The 14293-nt window shown below is 52.8% G+C and overlaps 6 protein-coding genes across 6 annotated transcripts; all 6 read left to right on the forward strand.

Moving 5' to 3' along the window:
- Positions 1–676: 676 nt before the first annotated feature.
- Positions 677–1146, forward strand: BDV14DRAFT_202553 (uncharacterized protein; the record flags this gene model as incomplete). The annotated part of the gene is made up of 2 exons (XM_073774065.1): positions 677–695; positions 752–1146. 2 exons carry the CDS (start codon positions 677–679, stop codon positions 1144–1146), a joined length of 414 nt encoding a protein of 137 aa, XP_073625696.1.
- A 1105-nt stretch (positions 1147–2251) lies between these two features.
- BDV14DRAFT_191394 (sugar porter family MFS transporter) lies at positions 2252–4041 on the forward strand (the record flags this gene model as incomplete). The annotated part of the gene is made up of 3 exons (XM_073771488.1): positions 2252–3280; positions 3334–3756; positions 3808–4041. The coding sequence occupies 3 exons, from the start codon at positions 2252–2254 to the stop codon at positions 4039–4041; spliced, it is 1686 nt and encodes a 561-aa protein (XP_073625697.1).
- Positions 4042–6511: 2470 nt separating this feature from the next.
- Positions 6512–7015, forward strand: BDV14DRAFT_98813 (uncharacterized protein). Its single transcript, XM_073777971.1, has one exon. It carries the CDS (start codon positions 6629–6631, stop codon positions 6881–6883), a length of 255 nt encoding a protein of 84 aa, XP_073625698.1. The 5' UTR covers positions 6512–6628; the 3' UTR covers positions 6884–7015.
- Positions 7016–7556: 541 nt separating this feature from the next.
- BDV14DRAFT_98896 (sugar porter family MFS transporter) lies at positions 7557–9319 on the forward strand. The gene has a single exon (XM_073777972.1). It carries the CDS (start codon positions 7653–7655, stop codon positions 9222–9224), a length of 1572 nt encoding a protein of 523 aa, XP_073625699.1. The 5' UTR covers positions 7557–7652; the 3' UTR covers positions 9225–9319.
- A 790-nt stretch (positions 9320–10109) lies between these two features.
- Positions 10110–11641, forward strand: BDV14DRAFT_98925 (type I glyceraldehyde-3-phosphate dehydrogenase). The gene is made up of 4 exons (XM_073777973.1): positions 10110–10282; positions 10365–10934; positions 11025–11139; positions 11219–11641. The coding sequence occupies exons 1-4, from the start codon at positions 10195–10197 to the stop codon at positions 11514–11516; spliced, it is 1071 nt and encodes a 356-aa protein (XP_073625700.1). The 5' UTR covers positions 10110–10194; the 3' UTR covers positions 11517–11641.
- Positions 11642–12029: 388 nt separating this feature from the next.
- BDV14DRAFT_177861 (uncharacterized protein) lies at positions 12030–13627 on the forward strand. Its single transcript, XM_073769500.1, has one exon. The coding sequence runs from the start codon at positions 12221–12223 to the stop codon at positions 13520–13522; it is 1302 nt and encodes a 433-aa protein (XP_073625701.1). The 5' UTR covers positions 12030–12220; the 3' UTR covers positions 13523–13627.
- Positions 13628–14293: the final 666 nt, after the last annotated feature.

Genomic DNA, 14293 nt, shown 5'->3' on the forward strand with positions numbered 1-14293 from the left:
AAAACAAATGTGGTTGTTTCCAATTGGTCAAGAATGTCCAAGTCCAAGGTTTATATTAGATCTAATCATCAGCGACACATAGGTTACAGGGAGGGCTTTGGTTGTGGGGTAGAATAGACATCACAACGTTAGATATGTTCCGTCTATTTGTTCGATACTCTGATTAGTGAATATGGTAGATCGCCAACACCAAAATCTATTATTATTCGAGTTTGTCAGGAGATGTTCAGGAGCCATCTGTAGCCAAGCAGAGGTTAAAAACTCCGCGTCCCCCGCTGTGATCAAACCAGGTAGCCACCAGCAGCGATGCAGCGCCTCACAACATTCCACTGGCGACCAAGGAAGAGCAATACAGGACAAGTTATAGTTGCATCTTTCTGCGCTTACTATAATGCGACTTAATCTGCTACGCTAGCCACGCCCGAGGGCTCACTGCAGTATTATCACTGTGGCTGCCTGAGGGATGTTGGATTGTGAAGCGCTCGAAGCGAAGAGCTGAACAGTACGAAATGGTTACACAGCATGGCTAACCAGCAGCATCTCAGCTAGCCACGGGGTGATGGATTGAGGACTCACCTGTTTCTCGAAGATATATAATGTTCGTCCGATCAGCACTGCTCAGGAATCCAGACTATCACGCCAGACATCAATAGCATCCTCCGAAGATAACATCACGATGGACGTGGATGCCAAAGGTTCGTGAGACATGGGAAACCTGCCTGAGACATACCACCGCTAATAAACATACCAGCGCCCGAACCAGCCCTCACCAGGGGAACCATAACCCGCGCCGAGGGCGGAACAGGAGTCATAACCCGCTACGCCGACGGCCGCGCAACACGCTACAAATTCACGCACCGCTTCAAAACCGCTCCGCATGTCCAGGTAACGCCAGACCTGGGCAGCGACCCCTCGACCAGGTTCAAGCAGTTCTGGCTGTACTTCCTGAGCAACGGGGGTCCGGTTGTTGATGTTGAGGGATTTAGTCTGGGGGTTTATGCCGATGTAGGGTATTCGGTGCCGTTCCGGTGGACGGCTATTGAGATTCAGGATCGGAGCTGGAGGCCAAGATGGGTGGTGGGTCAGGAGACTTATGTTGTTGTGTTTGTGCTGATGGGTGCGATGGCTTTCGCGCGCTGGATTTGATTGGGATCATAATTTTGAGGTAGAGTGTCATGATGATAGCCAGAATATCAAGCATACGACGCAGACGTCGTTGCCCTTTCAACCTCTAGAAGATGTAAACATGTTGTGATTGAATCGGAAGATGAAGACAAGAACGGGCTTGGCCATGCAAGACCGGCTGGCATCGGGCACCCAATGTGATATGTACGACGTCGTAACGAGCCGAGGATTAAGCGGATGGTTCAAAGAAAAAGTGGGTGATAACGCATACCCGCCCCCAGACTATCTAGAGAAACCACGCGCCTGTTTATGCAAATGCACCGATCGATCAATCTGACATCGGGTATGTATGTCTCCTTTCGATAAGCAAGGTAAATTGATCAAGGGAGTAACAAAATCCCGGGCGAATGAACGATGCATGCTTGATCAGGAGACAGAATGACGTCTGCCGGAAACAGGAATCCGTGGCAGCAGCAGAGTGAGGCACAGAGCAATGGCCGAGTTGGGGAAGATCTGCCCGAGTCCGGTGGATGAATGGTTGGTTCCCCATGGGGTTGCCTTGCACGCGACTCGGAGGAGGCCTAGCTCGATCGGTGGCGTTGATAGTCAAGTTTCCCCACGGAGTTCAACGTAGACAATGGTTTTCAATTTCCCCATGATATCCGCAGACCAAAGTCATTCTCAAATCCGAGTCCTCAGTGTAGAATGACAGCAAGAAAGGAGAGAAAGCACGAGAAGAATCGGAGGACAGGCCAAGGAGGGGGTGAAACGCGCTATCCCTAGACCGGCTAGTCCCGAGTCAATTGTGTCTTGACCAATGGTGTTGCAGAGATATCCTTCAAAGGCCGTAGCCCACTTTTTTAAAGTGTTGTCATTGGCCCAGACCAAGTATCCCCCCGGAGTGACCCCGGATTCAGGCCTTGAATCAGTCAATTTGGACATGTCCATGATCTTCCATGGTCGGCCTCTGACCGGCTTGTCGCCCTGGGGCTGAGCGCTTTGCCGTGACGTCTCGGTGTTATCCCGACTCCATAAATATTGCCCTTCTCCCCCCGTGTTTCCTGCTTCAGAGGCCAGCCTCTACTCACTCTTCTCCTCCACTTCTTTCATCTTTATCCACTTCACCATGGCTGACAAGGTCAAGACCAACGATGGCCAGATCCAGCAGACTACGTCTGTCCGGGACAGCCAGTCGTCTATCAAGGCCGATATCCAGCATGCCGAGCACTCCGAGCTCTCGCGGCATCGAGAGCCCTATGGGCCCCCTGGCCTCAAGGGTGTCATAGCCAACCCATTCGTCCTCCTCTGCGCCGCCTGCTCGACCCTCGGCGGGTTGACCTTCGGATACGACCAAGGTGTCATCTCGGTTACCCTCGTCATGGAGCAGTTCCTGCAACGGTTCGTCGAGATCGACGAGGGATATCCGGGATCGGGCTTCTGGAAGGGTCTCATGACTGCTATGCTTGAGCTGGGCGCCTTTGTTGGTGCTCTCAACCAGGGATGGCTTGCCGATAAAATCTCTCGAAGGTATTCGATTGTTGTTGCGGTGGCCATCTTTATTGTTGGATCCGTGCTGCAGACCGCCGCGGTAGATTATGCCATGCTCACGGTTGGTCGTACCATCGGAGGTATCGGTATCGGTATGCTGTCGATGGTTGCTCCTCTTTATATTTCTGAAATCAGTCCACCGGAGTGTCGAGGTGCGCTGCTGGTGCTTGAGGAGCTGTGCATTGTCTTTGGCATTGTCGTTGCTTATTGGACGACATATGGTACACGGTACATGGAGGGCGAGTGGGCCTGGAGATTGCCTTTCCTTCTGCAGATGGTCCCCGGCTTCATTCTGCTCGCTGGCGTTGTTATGCTTCCTTTCTCACCTAGATGGCTTGCATCGAAAGGTCGTAACGATGAAGCTTTGCAAAGTCTGAGCAAGCTGCGTCGCCTGCCTACCACCGACCACCGTGTTCAGCAGGAGATGCTAGACATCAAGATCGAGGTCCGCTTCCACCAGGAACTCAACGCAGAGAAGCACCCAAAGCTTCAAGGGCCAGGTATGAAGAAGAGCCTCCAGCGCGAATTGGCCGGATGGGCGGATTGCTTCAGGAAGGGTTGTTGGAGACGCACCCAGGTCGGTGTGCTCGTCATGTTCTTCCAGCAGGTATGTTTTCCCGTGAAGTTCGCCAAAGCTGTGACAGTAGCTAATAAGTGCAGTTCGTCGGTATCAACGCGCTCATCTACTACTCTCCCACATTGTTTGAGACCATGGGTCTCGAATACGATATGCAGCTGCTCATGTCAGGTATCATTAACGTAACCCAGTTGGTCGGAGTGCTCACTAGCATCTGGACCATGGACGGACTTGGCCGACGTCCCCTCTTGCTTTGGGGAGCAGCCATCATGGGCATCTCGCATGTCATCATTGCCGCCTTGGTCGGCAAGTACTCGGACAACTGGCCCGCTCACCGACCTCAGGGATGGACTAGTGTCGCGTTCCTGTTTCTATACATGCTCGCCTTCGGAGGAACCTGGGGTTCAGTCGGATGGGCGTTGCCGGCAGAAGTCTTCTCCTCGGTCCTCCGTGCAAAGGGTGTCGCCCTCGCTACATGCGGTAGCTGGTTCTTCAACTTCATCATTGTAAGTTCCCATCTGTTATTGGCTTTGTGCGAACGCAACTGACCCTACCAGGGTCTTATCACTCCCCCATTGATCCAGGACACTGGCTATGGCGCATACGTCTTCTTCGCGGTCTTTTGCACACTTGCCTTCATCTGGGCCTATTTCTGCGTGCCTGAGACTAGCGGTCGCACACTCGAACAAATGGACGCCCTTTTCAAGGATAACTCGAGCAGCGCAGAGCGTGGGAGAAGACAGGCCATTGAGAATGAATTGATGGAAGAGCAGGGGACAGCCGAGGCTTAGACAGTCCTGTATCGAACCCATGGCAGACTCATGATAATGAAGCGAATAAGCGTTTTTAGCGATTTACCTCGAGGCTTCCTGGGCATTGTCCGTACATAAACCCTCTAGTAGCCGGGGAGATATCAAGGGTCAACCCGTAGAACGCCGTGGTCTTGAGTCCTGGTTTGGCCCCAATGGGGTAGGATGGTATAAATTCCGTCGCTCTTGGTGAGTGCCACGCTCCCTTCAGGTTCCGACCGCGTCACCTCGGACATGGGCTATTTATATGACAATTGCAGAAACGCGGAGATGATCATGACCGATGGCCAAGCTTCTCTATTTCCGATGGCCCTGCATATAGCCCCGCATGTCCCCATCCTTATGATGTGGTTCGGAGACGAATCTCCGAGGGGGCGGACAATGGTCTGCAGGTGTTCAATGTGCGAAAGCTGAAGGAAACGCCATGATGGGACAGATCATACACCGCGCTTGGCCCTCTTTCTCGGCTCACAGAGGACTTAGCTTGCGGAACCGCGTGCCGTTTTGTTCGGTCGAGGTGTTGCAGTGTGCCCACATCGATGTTGTTCTTATCGCGAGGTGGAAAGACCTTCAACGTCAAAGGCTATAAAAGAATTGTCAGCCGATGCTGCGATGTCCAAAGAGATAGTCGGATACAGCAAAAAGAATTTATGGGCTGCGACTTGTTGGTCGATCCTGTTCTCGAGAGGAAGGAGTATAGGAACTTGAAAGGCGCAGAGGCATATACCTGGCCACGCAGTAGGGAGGTTAACAAGGAACAGTAACACGTCAAAATGCGATTACCTAGGCCACGAGGGATGTCTGAAAGGCCTGGTATCTATGATGAACGCACAGGGGTACGAAACTTTCATTCATGACAGCGACGGCGTCTACTATAGGAGCGCTAGCACGTACATTGAAAGCCAGCAACTGCTGCAGCGGCCCCCTTGGAATGCTAAATTCGGAAGGGGCCGACCAGCGCCTGGAAGCTTTGGAGAGGAAAGAACAAAGGGGTGGCGTTCTTTGATACTGACAGGGCAGGTACGATAGGCCTGACGAGAAGGGAAGGAGGCATTAGAAGCTGGCCAGGTAGAAGAGGTTTTCTTGAGACCACACCATAGCACTCCGTTTGCTTCATCATGAGATTGGGGTCTACGGTACTGACGGGCGCCGGATGCTCCTCCGGCAATGTTGACATGCCCTCGGGCTGAGCAAGCAACGCACTGCATCATAGCTTGCGACGACGCGTGCACTCCAGTCTTCATTTCGCAGCAGCAGCCCAGGGGGCTGTCTGTTATTGTCTAACCCGACATTTGCCGACACTTACCACCTATCCAGCGATAATCGGCAGACAGAGAATGGGGATGCTTGGCTGGGTATTGGACTGACTCGAGACAGGAATGCCAGCTGCTACCCACATACAGTCAGTCGGACAGGTTAATCTCAATGACCGACTGATCCTTGCCAGCTAGTCTGGGAATCGATACGGAAAAGATTGAGTACGAAAGAATTCAAAGGTGCAATGCGCGCATGGAGCCGCATGCTTGCAAGACAACGATACCTTTGGTGGCAATTTCGTATTCTTGCTTCACGAAATGACAGCTTCCAAGGTGCCCAAGACTTTGAGCCACCAAGCTACCAAGCCAGGCCAAGGGAGAGCAAGCATCATTGGCAATCTTGTCTTTAGCCAAGTAACGCCCAGGCGCCTCGCGTACCACCGATTCCTAACGGAGCTCAACAGTTGATACTCAACCGAAATGCAGTTCCTTGTCGAAAGAAAGACGAAAACCGGCTCCGGGAAGAGAAAAAAGACAAGGAATCTCTTATTAATGCCGAGACTCTGTTGGTAGGCGACCCGTGTCAGGTGAAAGCTAGAAATTGCTGCCATCCACTTTTCGATGGAATTGGGGTAGTATTGCATACTGTCTCGGCCGGGCTCCGTGCATGTCAAGATGCAGAAAGAATGACCGCAGTCTGCTTAGATTGTTGCGTGGTATTCGGACTCAAAATGTCCTGGATCAGACGCGTCTAGACTGGCAAGGGGTTGCTGATAATGCAAGGAGTCTTTAGCCTGAAGCAAGCACGCGTCACAGCTTGATAGGCAAGCCGAGTACTGCCTGAAGGGGAAGGATAAGCAACTCCGACTAAATGTCGCATACATCATACATGGCGTATCACGCACGGTGCAACACGGCATCACGGCATAGCTGCATCATGGATCAAGCACCCCAGAGACGAACCCCATGCGACCGGAACCTGGGGTTCCCGTCTGGCACGGCCACGAGGAATTCGTGGAGGACGAAGGAAGAGATGGCTTACAGATCCCCGCATTGGCGAGGATTATTCGGGACCTGAAGGTGGAAGGATTCGTAGAGTTCGTGGATGGCAAGTTTCCAGAAACCTGGAGTGCTGCGAGACCGGATGACAAGGAGTCAAAGAATAAGCCTATAAGGTAACCACAAGGTACCACCGGGGCAAGTGTGCCGAATGGCCAATAAGAAAGATCAATTTGCTAATAAAGAAAGACTCCATCGCCACTGAGTCACTCTGGCACCACTCAGGCCACTCAGCTCGCAGCCCTCACCGACCGATGGCTAACCCGTCTGGAGTAGGCGCCCTCCGACTGATCCTTCGGCATGCCACTCGAACAGTTGCTTTCGGTCTACGGGTGTGCCTGAATTTCTACTGTATGCTTTTACCGTGTTCCGATACTGAGGACTTCGCGCACTGTAAACCCATGCAAGCGACTCTGGGGTACGGGGTGCTGATCTCTGGCTTGTTCGCATGCGACAGCCCTGCGCGACACAGCCAAGAGCTGAAAAGCTTTAGGCGTTTAGCCTGCTGAGAAATCAGAGCCGGCCATGGTCAGTCAAGCCTTGACTCGGGATCTGGGCATGCACTGTGAGTGCCGATCCGAGTGCGAGACGTTCGGAGGTTGGCCGACTACAGCCCACCCTATCCACTTGACACGCTCACTGACACCGGAGATTTCTTCTTGTCCGAGATTGAGCCGGTCTGTGGTTACTGTTAGTCTGTTACAAACTGGCCTTTGCATAATTACTTGTCCGGGGTCTGGAGAAGGTCGGAGTGTACGGGGTGAGATCTACTATGCTTGTACGTCACGATTCCGACCGGTTTTCGTCGCTTCAGCCAGTAAGCCAGCAGCATGAATCAGAGAAACAAAGGATTCCGAGTTGCAGCTTGCAGCAACGGAGATACGAATGTGCGGTGGGTCGTGGCAAGTATGGTAGCATCTGGATGCCCCATCCCGAGACCCTCCGCGGTTTGATTTCTGTCTCGTCCGCTTCGCTGAGCTTCCAGGACCCAGAAACTCACCTCGTGATGAGAAATCCTTCTCCATCATTCCCCTCACTCTCACCGGCCGACGTGGAGACTCGCCTATGGGGTCGCTCGGTCTGTTGAGGGGAGGAGAGAGGAACGAAGAGGGGGGGGTAAACGAGGGCACACCATCATATCTCCAGACTCCACGGGTGATTGCCTCGCTATAAGATCTGACGGGCTTCCTCCTTCCTTTTGTTTACCTTTCTGTCAGAAAATTTCTCTCCAACCTCTCACCCCTCCCCGTCCACGGTCTATCTTCGACATCCACCACCATGTCTGACCGGGTTACTACCATCTTCGGCGCCACGGGGAGACTGCTGCATATCCTGCAGGTGATACTCATTGGCGCCCCGGCCTTTGTTATCTTTGGCTACAACCAAGCTGGTGTCGGTCCCCTGGCCTCACTGCAGAGCTGGGTTCACGCATTCCCGGCCATCGACACCGTCAACACCGACGGCGCCCTCAAGGACCACAACAACACCAGCAAGGGCGCTGTCATTGCGGCCTTTCAGTGCGGTGCCTTGATCGGTGCTCTCTCGACCACATTTCTGTCCGACCGATTTGGACGACGAAAGACCATCTTCCTCGGGGCGATCCTGACCATCATCGGGCAGGTCCTGCAGGTGGCATCGTACGATCTTGCGCAGTTTGTCGTTGGCCGTGTTATCCTCGGTCTGGGAGTTGGTCAGTTCAGTGTTGCTGTTCCAGTCTGGCAGTCTGAGTCTTCGGCTGCGAAGAATCGTGGCCAGCACGTTATTCTCGATGGAATGTTCATGTGCTTGGGATACGCCCTCTGCAACTGGATTGATTTCGGTCTCAGTCGCGTCCCCCAGAGCACCACGCAATGGCGGGTGCCCTTGGCCCTCTCGCTGCTCCCCTCGCTTATGATCTTGTTGTCGGTGTTTATGTTCCCTGAATCGCCCCGTTGGCTGGTGCAGGTCAACCGCATCGAACAGGCCGAGCGTAGTCTGTCTGCCCTCAAGGACGAAGCCAGCCCCGAGGAAATCCGTGCTGAAATCGCCGGTATTCACTCTTCTCTCGAAATGACGGCTCACTCCAAGGGATCGCTCATGGAGATTTTCAAGAAGGACGATGAAGAGAAGCTTTTGTACCGCTTCGTTCTCTGCGTGATGCTGCAGTTCTTCCAGCAGATGTGCGGTGGTAACTTGATCTCCGTGTATGCCTCGACCATTTTCGAGGAGAACCTGGGCATGAGCGAGTCGCTTTCCAAGATCCTTGCCTCTTGTGCTCTGACCTGGAAGTTCCTCTGCTGCTTCATCTCCTTTTACGCGATCGACCGTCTCGGTCGCCGCGTCTGCTTCATGGTCTCTGGAACCGGAATGGCCTGCTGCATGATGGCCATGGCCATCACCAACTCCATGGGCGAAGACAACAAGGGCGCTTCCATTGCCTCCGCGGTCTTCATCTTCCTCTTCAACCTCTTCTACCCGATCGGTTTCCTCGGTGGAAACTTCCTGTACACGACTGAGGTCGCGCCCGCTCGTCTCCGTGTCGCCATGTCCGCCGTTTCAACCGCCAACCACTGGCTGTGGAACTTTGTCGTCGTCATGGTCACCCCTGTTGCCCTTGACACCATCGGGTACAAGTACTATGTCATGTACACTGTGCTGTCCGCGTGCATCCCGATCGGCGTGTACTTTTTCTACCCCGAGACCATGAACCGCAACCTGGAGCTTATCAACCAGGTGTTCCGGGACGCGTCGTCGCCGTGGGAGATTGTGCGCATGGCCAAGGCCCTGCCTGAGGGTGAAGTCGCAGAGGCGCAGCTGGCAGCTGTTGCGAAGAAGGACGGGACGTCGATTGAAATGAAGGAGGAGGCGTAACCGCCTGTCTACCAGAGGATGTGAACCACGCTGTATATAAAGAAATGGACATAGACGATTTATGATAGTTTTTGAAGAGATTTTTCAGCTCATGACTCTATTTTACTTATTTTGCTTAATTGTATGCCACTTCGCGTCCAATTTTTCCCGATTATGGAGTCGGCATCCCGTTCTCTCCCGAGCATTTCACTGGCGGACTTCGGATCTCCGTGACATGCTTCTGCCGATGCCTCGGACTTGATTTGTCCGGTTGTAGATAGACTGCTATGGCTTCACCATCACAGTTGGAACGAGCTTTGGAGAGACTTCCCACTCTCAACACGACTTGGGGATCTTCAGACTATGTGAATTAATAAGACCGCACATTCTTTCTCCGGTCGGGGGCTCTTGTTCCACCAGTAGATGCAGGTAAAGTCCAGTTCAGGCTGAACAAACCACCGACCAGCAAGACCAATCACAGTCGGCTTCCCTCAGTTTCCAGCATAGCTCCCAAGTCCAGATTTGAACTGCAAGCGCTGAATGCATGCCTGTTGGAGTCCTTCTCTTTCAATAATGCCTGAGGCCTACTTACCTCTGACGTTAGGTAGCATGGTGCATTGGATACATCCGACCCCGTCTACCGGCTCCCATCCGAAAACCGGCACTTACATCAATCCTGGGGAAGACATGCTCCGATTGCAATCACGGCTAGGAAACACGGAGGAGAGACTGGCTAGATGCAATTTATCGCGGAGGATGTCGGGTCCTGGTCGGTTTGTAGGCAGGTTGATAGGGATGGAACCTGTTTTGGAGGTGGTGAGGGTGGTTGTAGCCGGGGGTGATGTAGGAGGGGGATGTATATATAGTTCTAGATACACCCGGGATATGTAGGTTTGATATAGGACGCAAGGATTACTAGATATTCGATATTCGACTACTATATACTTACTTGATCATACAAGACTTACCTTGTCTTATACTTATAAAAAGAATGGCCCCCTCTATCAACGACTTTCCTATTGGGGAGAGTACCACCTCTACCATCGCCAGAGTCGGCATCAATGGGTTCGGACGCATAGGTATACCCCCTCTACCTACCTTCCAGACTCTATGTCATCCCAAGCCCAGCAGTTTAGTCCGCTAACAGAAGACGGGTAACAGGCCGCGCTGTCCTCCGCGCCTCCCTAAACCGCACCGACATCCAAATCACAGCAATAAACCACACCTGCACATCGATCCAAGACCTCCTCTACCTCATCCGCTACGACAGCTGCATGGGGAAGTTGTCCGATAATATCGCTCTATACGAAGCCTCAGAGAACAGCATCGTCCTCAACGGCAAAGAGATATCCCTAACCTCCGAGCGTGACCTCACAAAACTCAACTGGGCCTCGCTGGGAGTAGAGTATGTAATCGAGTGCACGGGAAAATTCACAAAGCGCGAGGCCGCATTGGCGCACGTTACATACGGCAAAGCAAAGCGGGTGGTCATTTCGGCACCGAGCAGCGATAGTCCGACGTATGTGTACGGCGTTAATTGTGATGGTTATACAGCAAGCGAAGAGAATAGAGTTGTGTCGTGCGCGAGCTGTACGACGAATTGTGTGACTCCTGTCTTGAAAGTCCTGGAAAGGGAGGTTGGAATTCAGCAGGGGTTTCTCACGACTGTGCATGCTGCCACGAGGAGTCAGACGGTGTTGGATGGGTATAGTAAGAAGAACCGGCGGTTGGGTATGTACTCCCGAGGCTGTATTTCGGCTTCAGCTGCTGCCTCGTGGAGAAAATAAGCAAGGATGAGCTGACAATGGGACCATACTCCAGGCCGCAGCGTATTCGACAATATTATTCCCACCACCACAGGCGCTGCCAAGGCAATTGCGACCGTGCTGCCTGAGCTGACTGGCAAGGTGACAGGTGTATCAATTCGAGTTCCAACGTGAGTAGTGAAGTTCTCCAAATCCAACACAGGGCAGGTGGAGAAGTGCTCGCTAACTGGTTGGGTATGTACTTTACAGCCCCAACGTGTCCATGATCGACCTGACAGTCACCACCGAAGCGCCCACTTCGCTCCCCTCTATCCTGGCGGCTTTCAGGCGCGCTGCCAAGAGTGATCTCGCTGGAATCCTCAGCGTCAGTGACGAGGAGTTAGTGAGCAGGGATTATCTGGGCGACGGGCACAGCGCGATCGTGGACGGGCCAGCCAGCATGGAGTTAAACGAGCGGTTCTTTAAGATCATGGCGTGGTATGACAATGAATGGGGGTATTCGAGCCGGCTGCTGGATTTGACGGGGCATATTGCAGCGAATGAATAGATGGATGAAGGTGTAGAGGATGCCGTGTATGATGTCAAACTTCTTTGTGAAAATTGCCCGAAGAACAATGAAGCCGACGATCTCGAGTTGCACCCGTCGGTAACTGGAGAATATGGAGAAATCCCTGGGAATTGGACAATGAAAATGCCGCAAGCGTTGATTGACAGGAGGAAGTTACCAGAGTTGTGTGTCCCAATTTCGGGTGTAGTGCCCCCCCCCCGTTGATCCAAGCCCTGATTCATGGTCTTCATTATTCATGACTCTGGAGAGGCAACAACCAACACAATAGTAATAATACCAAGATACCAAGAGAAAGACCCCAAGGGAATCCCACTTTCACAGAGAAAAAGCCACTGAATGAATCGCCCGATGGGGCTGAGGGAGAGATCCCATTGGAGGTGTCGCAAGGCCAGCGCTTGAATCTGCGAGGAACACGAGTTCGCCCCTGTCCGGTGTTTCACCAGAAGGATATTCATGAGCTGATCTTCTCATTGGTTGTATTCATTGGTGAGAGTTCAGGTAGTGAAGTTATAACACTGGACCCTTCCTCCATCTCTCGCTCTCTCTTCTTTTTTTCTTCTTAAGCAAGCCTTCATTTCCTCCAGTCCCTCCTTTGTTGTTGTTGTCTGTGTGCGCCTTCTCTGTCTCTCTCTAGATACCTCTTTCTTTTTGCATTGCATACTCGTTTCCAGTACATTTGCAAAATGATTACCACTCCTTTGATCGCCCTGGCTGCTGGCAGCCTTGCAACCCTCATTCAGGCCGCTCCCACCTCCGGCGCCCACACACACAATGGCCTCTCCCACGCCCACGCAAACGCTCACTCCCTTCGCTCTCTCTCCCTTTCCCACTCTAAGCGCGCCTACAATGTCCTCGGTGGCAACGGCAAGGTCGCTGAGGGCTGGCCCGACCACGCCAACTGGTGGCCTTCCTTTGACGAAATGCTCGAGGCCAACAAGGACACCATGCGTCAGTCCTGCGACCAGTGGGGGGTCCCCAACACCACTGACGATGAGATCAATGACATTTCCGACTCGATCCAGGAGGTTGCCAGCGAGTCTGGTGTTGATCCGCGGTTTATCCTCGCCATCGTTGTACAAGAGAGTAATGGCTGTGTTCGTGCGCCTACTACGGACAACGGCGTTACCAACCCTGGACTCATGCAGAGCCACAACGGCCAAGGTTCCTGCAACAACGGCAATGTCCAGACTCCCTGCCCCAAGGCGACGATCAAGCAGATGATTACGGATGGCACGGTCGGTACTTCCGACGGCGATGGTCTCAAGGGCTGTCTTGCTCAGGCTGGTGGCAGCGATGCGTCGGCTTACTATGCTGCTGCGCGTATCTACAACTCTGGCTCGGTCGCTTCCTCTGGAAACTTGGGCCAGGGTATCGCGACGCACTGCTACTCTTCTGATGTTGCGAACCGCTTGACTGGTTGGGCTACTGGTCCTTCGAGCTGCGAGCCCAACACCATTGGTACTCTCAACAAGGCTGTCTCCAGTGTCTTCCGCTTTACCGGTTCTGTCGCCGATGCTCTGACTGGAGGATCGTCTGGCTCTTCTGGCTCTGACTCGTCTGATTCCTCGGACTCTTCTGAGACCTCAGCTGAGACCACTTCCACCGCGGCCCCAACCACCACGCAGGCCCCCGCCGCCCCCAGCACAACCCTGACTTCGACTACGACCACGACTTCCACCGCGACAAGCACCTACACCGTCGAGTCAGTGGCGACCTCAACCGCCTCTACAGCCCCTAGCTCCACCACCACCGAGGCGGAGCCCCCAGCCACCTCAGCCCCCTCCTCCACCGACGGCTCCGCCCCGATCTACCCCTACGCCGACTCTTCGTGCAGCGAGTACTACACCGTCGCGGACGGCGACTACTGCCTGAGAATCGAAAAGGACAAGGGCGTGACGATCGACCAGCTGCGCGAGCTGAACTCCGGGCTCAAGGGCGACTGCACGAATTTGTGGCTGGGGTACCAGTACTGCGTGAAGGCTTAAGCACGGCATCTTGCATTGCATTTGCATACAAAACCAACATCTTTGATATTGTGTTTTTTTTTGTTCTTCTCTTCTACCTACCTACCTACCTACCTACCTACTTAACTTTCTTTCATCCGATCACTTGGGGCAGAGCCTATGTTGACTGTCGTGTTGTACACCCTCTCTACATAAAAGTGTGATTTTTCTTTCTGCAGTGTGCTATTCTCGCTGTTTTACTGGATGATCTACCTAGTTGATCCTAGTTAGCTCTATCTAGCTTTACGAATTTATGCCAGCCAGACCCAGTGGGAATGGGATTGATGATGCCAATTGAACTTTCTTTCTAATAACCTCGTAGCAGTAGATTACGATCGGCTTTGTCCAAGAATTAGAAAATATTAAAGTCGCGAAGAGGAGCATCTGAAACGAATAACAGACTTGGCTCCGCGGCTCTACATTTCCCCCTGAACATCAGTATCGGTGTCCAGTTATAACGGTCAACTCGCAGCCGTGCCACGCGAACAGGTTCCCCTATGTAATGTCCGGCGTGTTTCAGGGTGTTTCACGAAAGCTTAATGAAGGGTTTTTCTTTGTGGTCAGGTAGACAGGTACTGCATAGCTTGATTCAGGTGAAATTAAGGATACGAGAATTTCTCTGCCTGGTTGTAGGAAATGGTACTTTTGTCATGGTGGTGGTGTTCTCGATGATGGCGGATCGATACAGTCGATTGATCGATAAATTAATTGTGCGGTCAAGTGGGCTGTGGGCTGTCTAACTGCAAATACGAT

The sequence above is a fragment of the Aspergillus stella-maris genome (genome assembly GCF_047715825.1).
Source record: "Aspergillus stella-maris strain CBS 113639 unplaced genomic scaffold BDV14scaffold_48, whole genome shotgun sequence".
In the NCBI taxonomy this organism is placed as follows: Eukaryota; Fungi; Ascomycota; class Eurotiomycetes; order Eurotiales; family Aspergillaceae; genus Aspergillus; species Aspergillus stella-maris.

Excerpts from the sequence above, each read along its gene's own strand:
- BDV14DRAFT_98813 (XM_073777971.1), top strand. The coding sequence starts at position 6,629 with ATGGCTAACCCGTCTGGAGTAGGCGCCCTCCGACTGATCCTTCGGCAT.
- BDV14DRAFT_98925 (XM_073777973.1), top strand. The coding sequence starts at position 10,195 with ATGGCCCCCTCTATCAACGACTTTCCTATTGGGGAGAGTACCACCTCT. Across the intron at positions 10,283-10,364 it reads CAATGGGTTCGGACGCATAG|GCCGCGCTGTCCTCCGCGCC; the intron begins GTATACCCCCTC and ends GACGGGTAACAG. Across the intron at positions 10,935-11,024 it reads TAAGAAGAACCGGCGGTTGG|GCCGCAGCGTATTCGACAAT; the intron begins GTATGTACTCCC and ends ACCATACTCCAG.
- BDV14DRAFT_177861 (XM_073769500.1), top strand. The coding sequence starts at position 12,221 with ATGATTACCACTCCTTTGATCGCCCTGGCTGCTGGCAGCCTTGCAACC.
- BDV14DRAFT_98896 (XM_073777972.1), top strand. The coding sequence starts at position 7,653 with ATGTCTGACCGGGTTACTACCATCTTCGGCGCCACGGGGAGACTGCTG.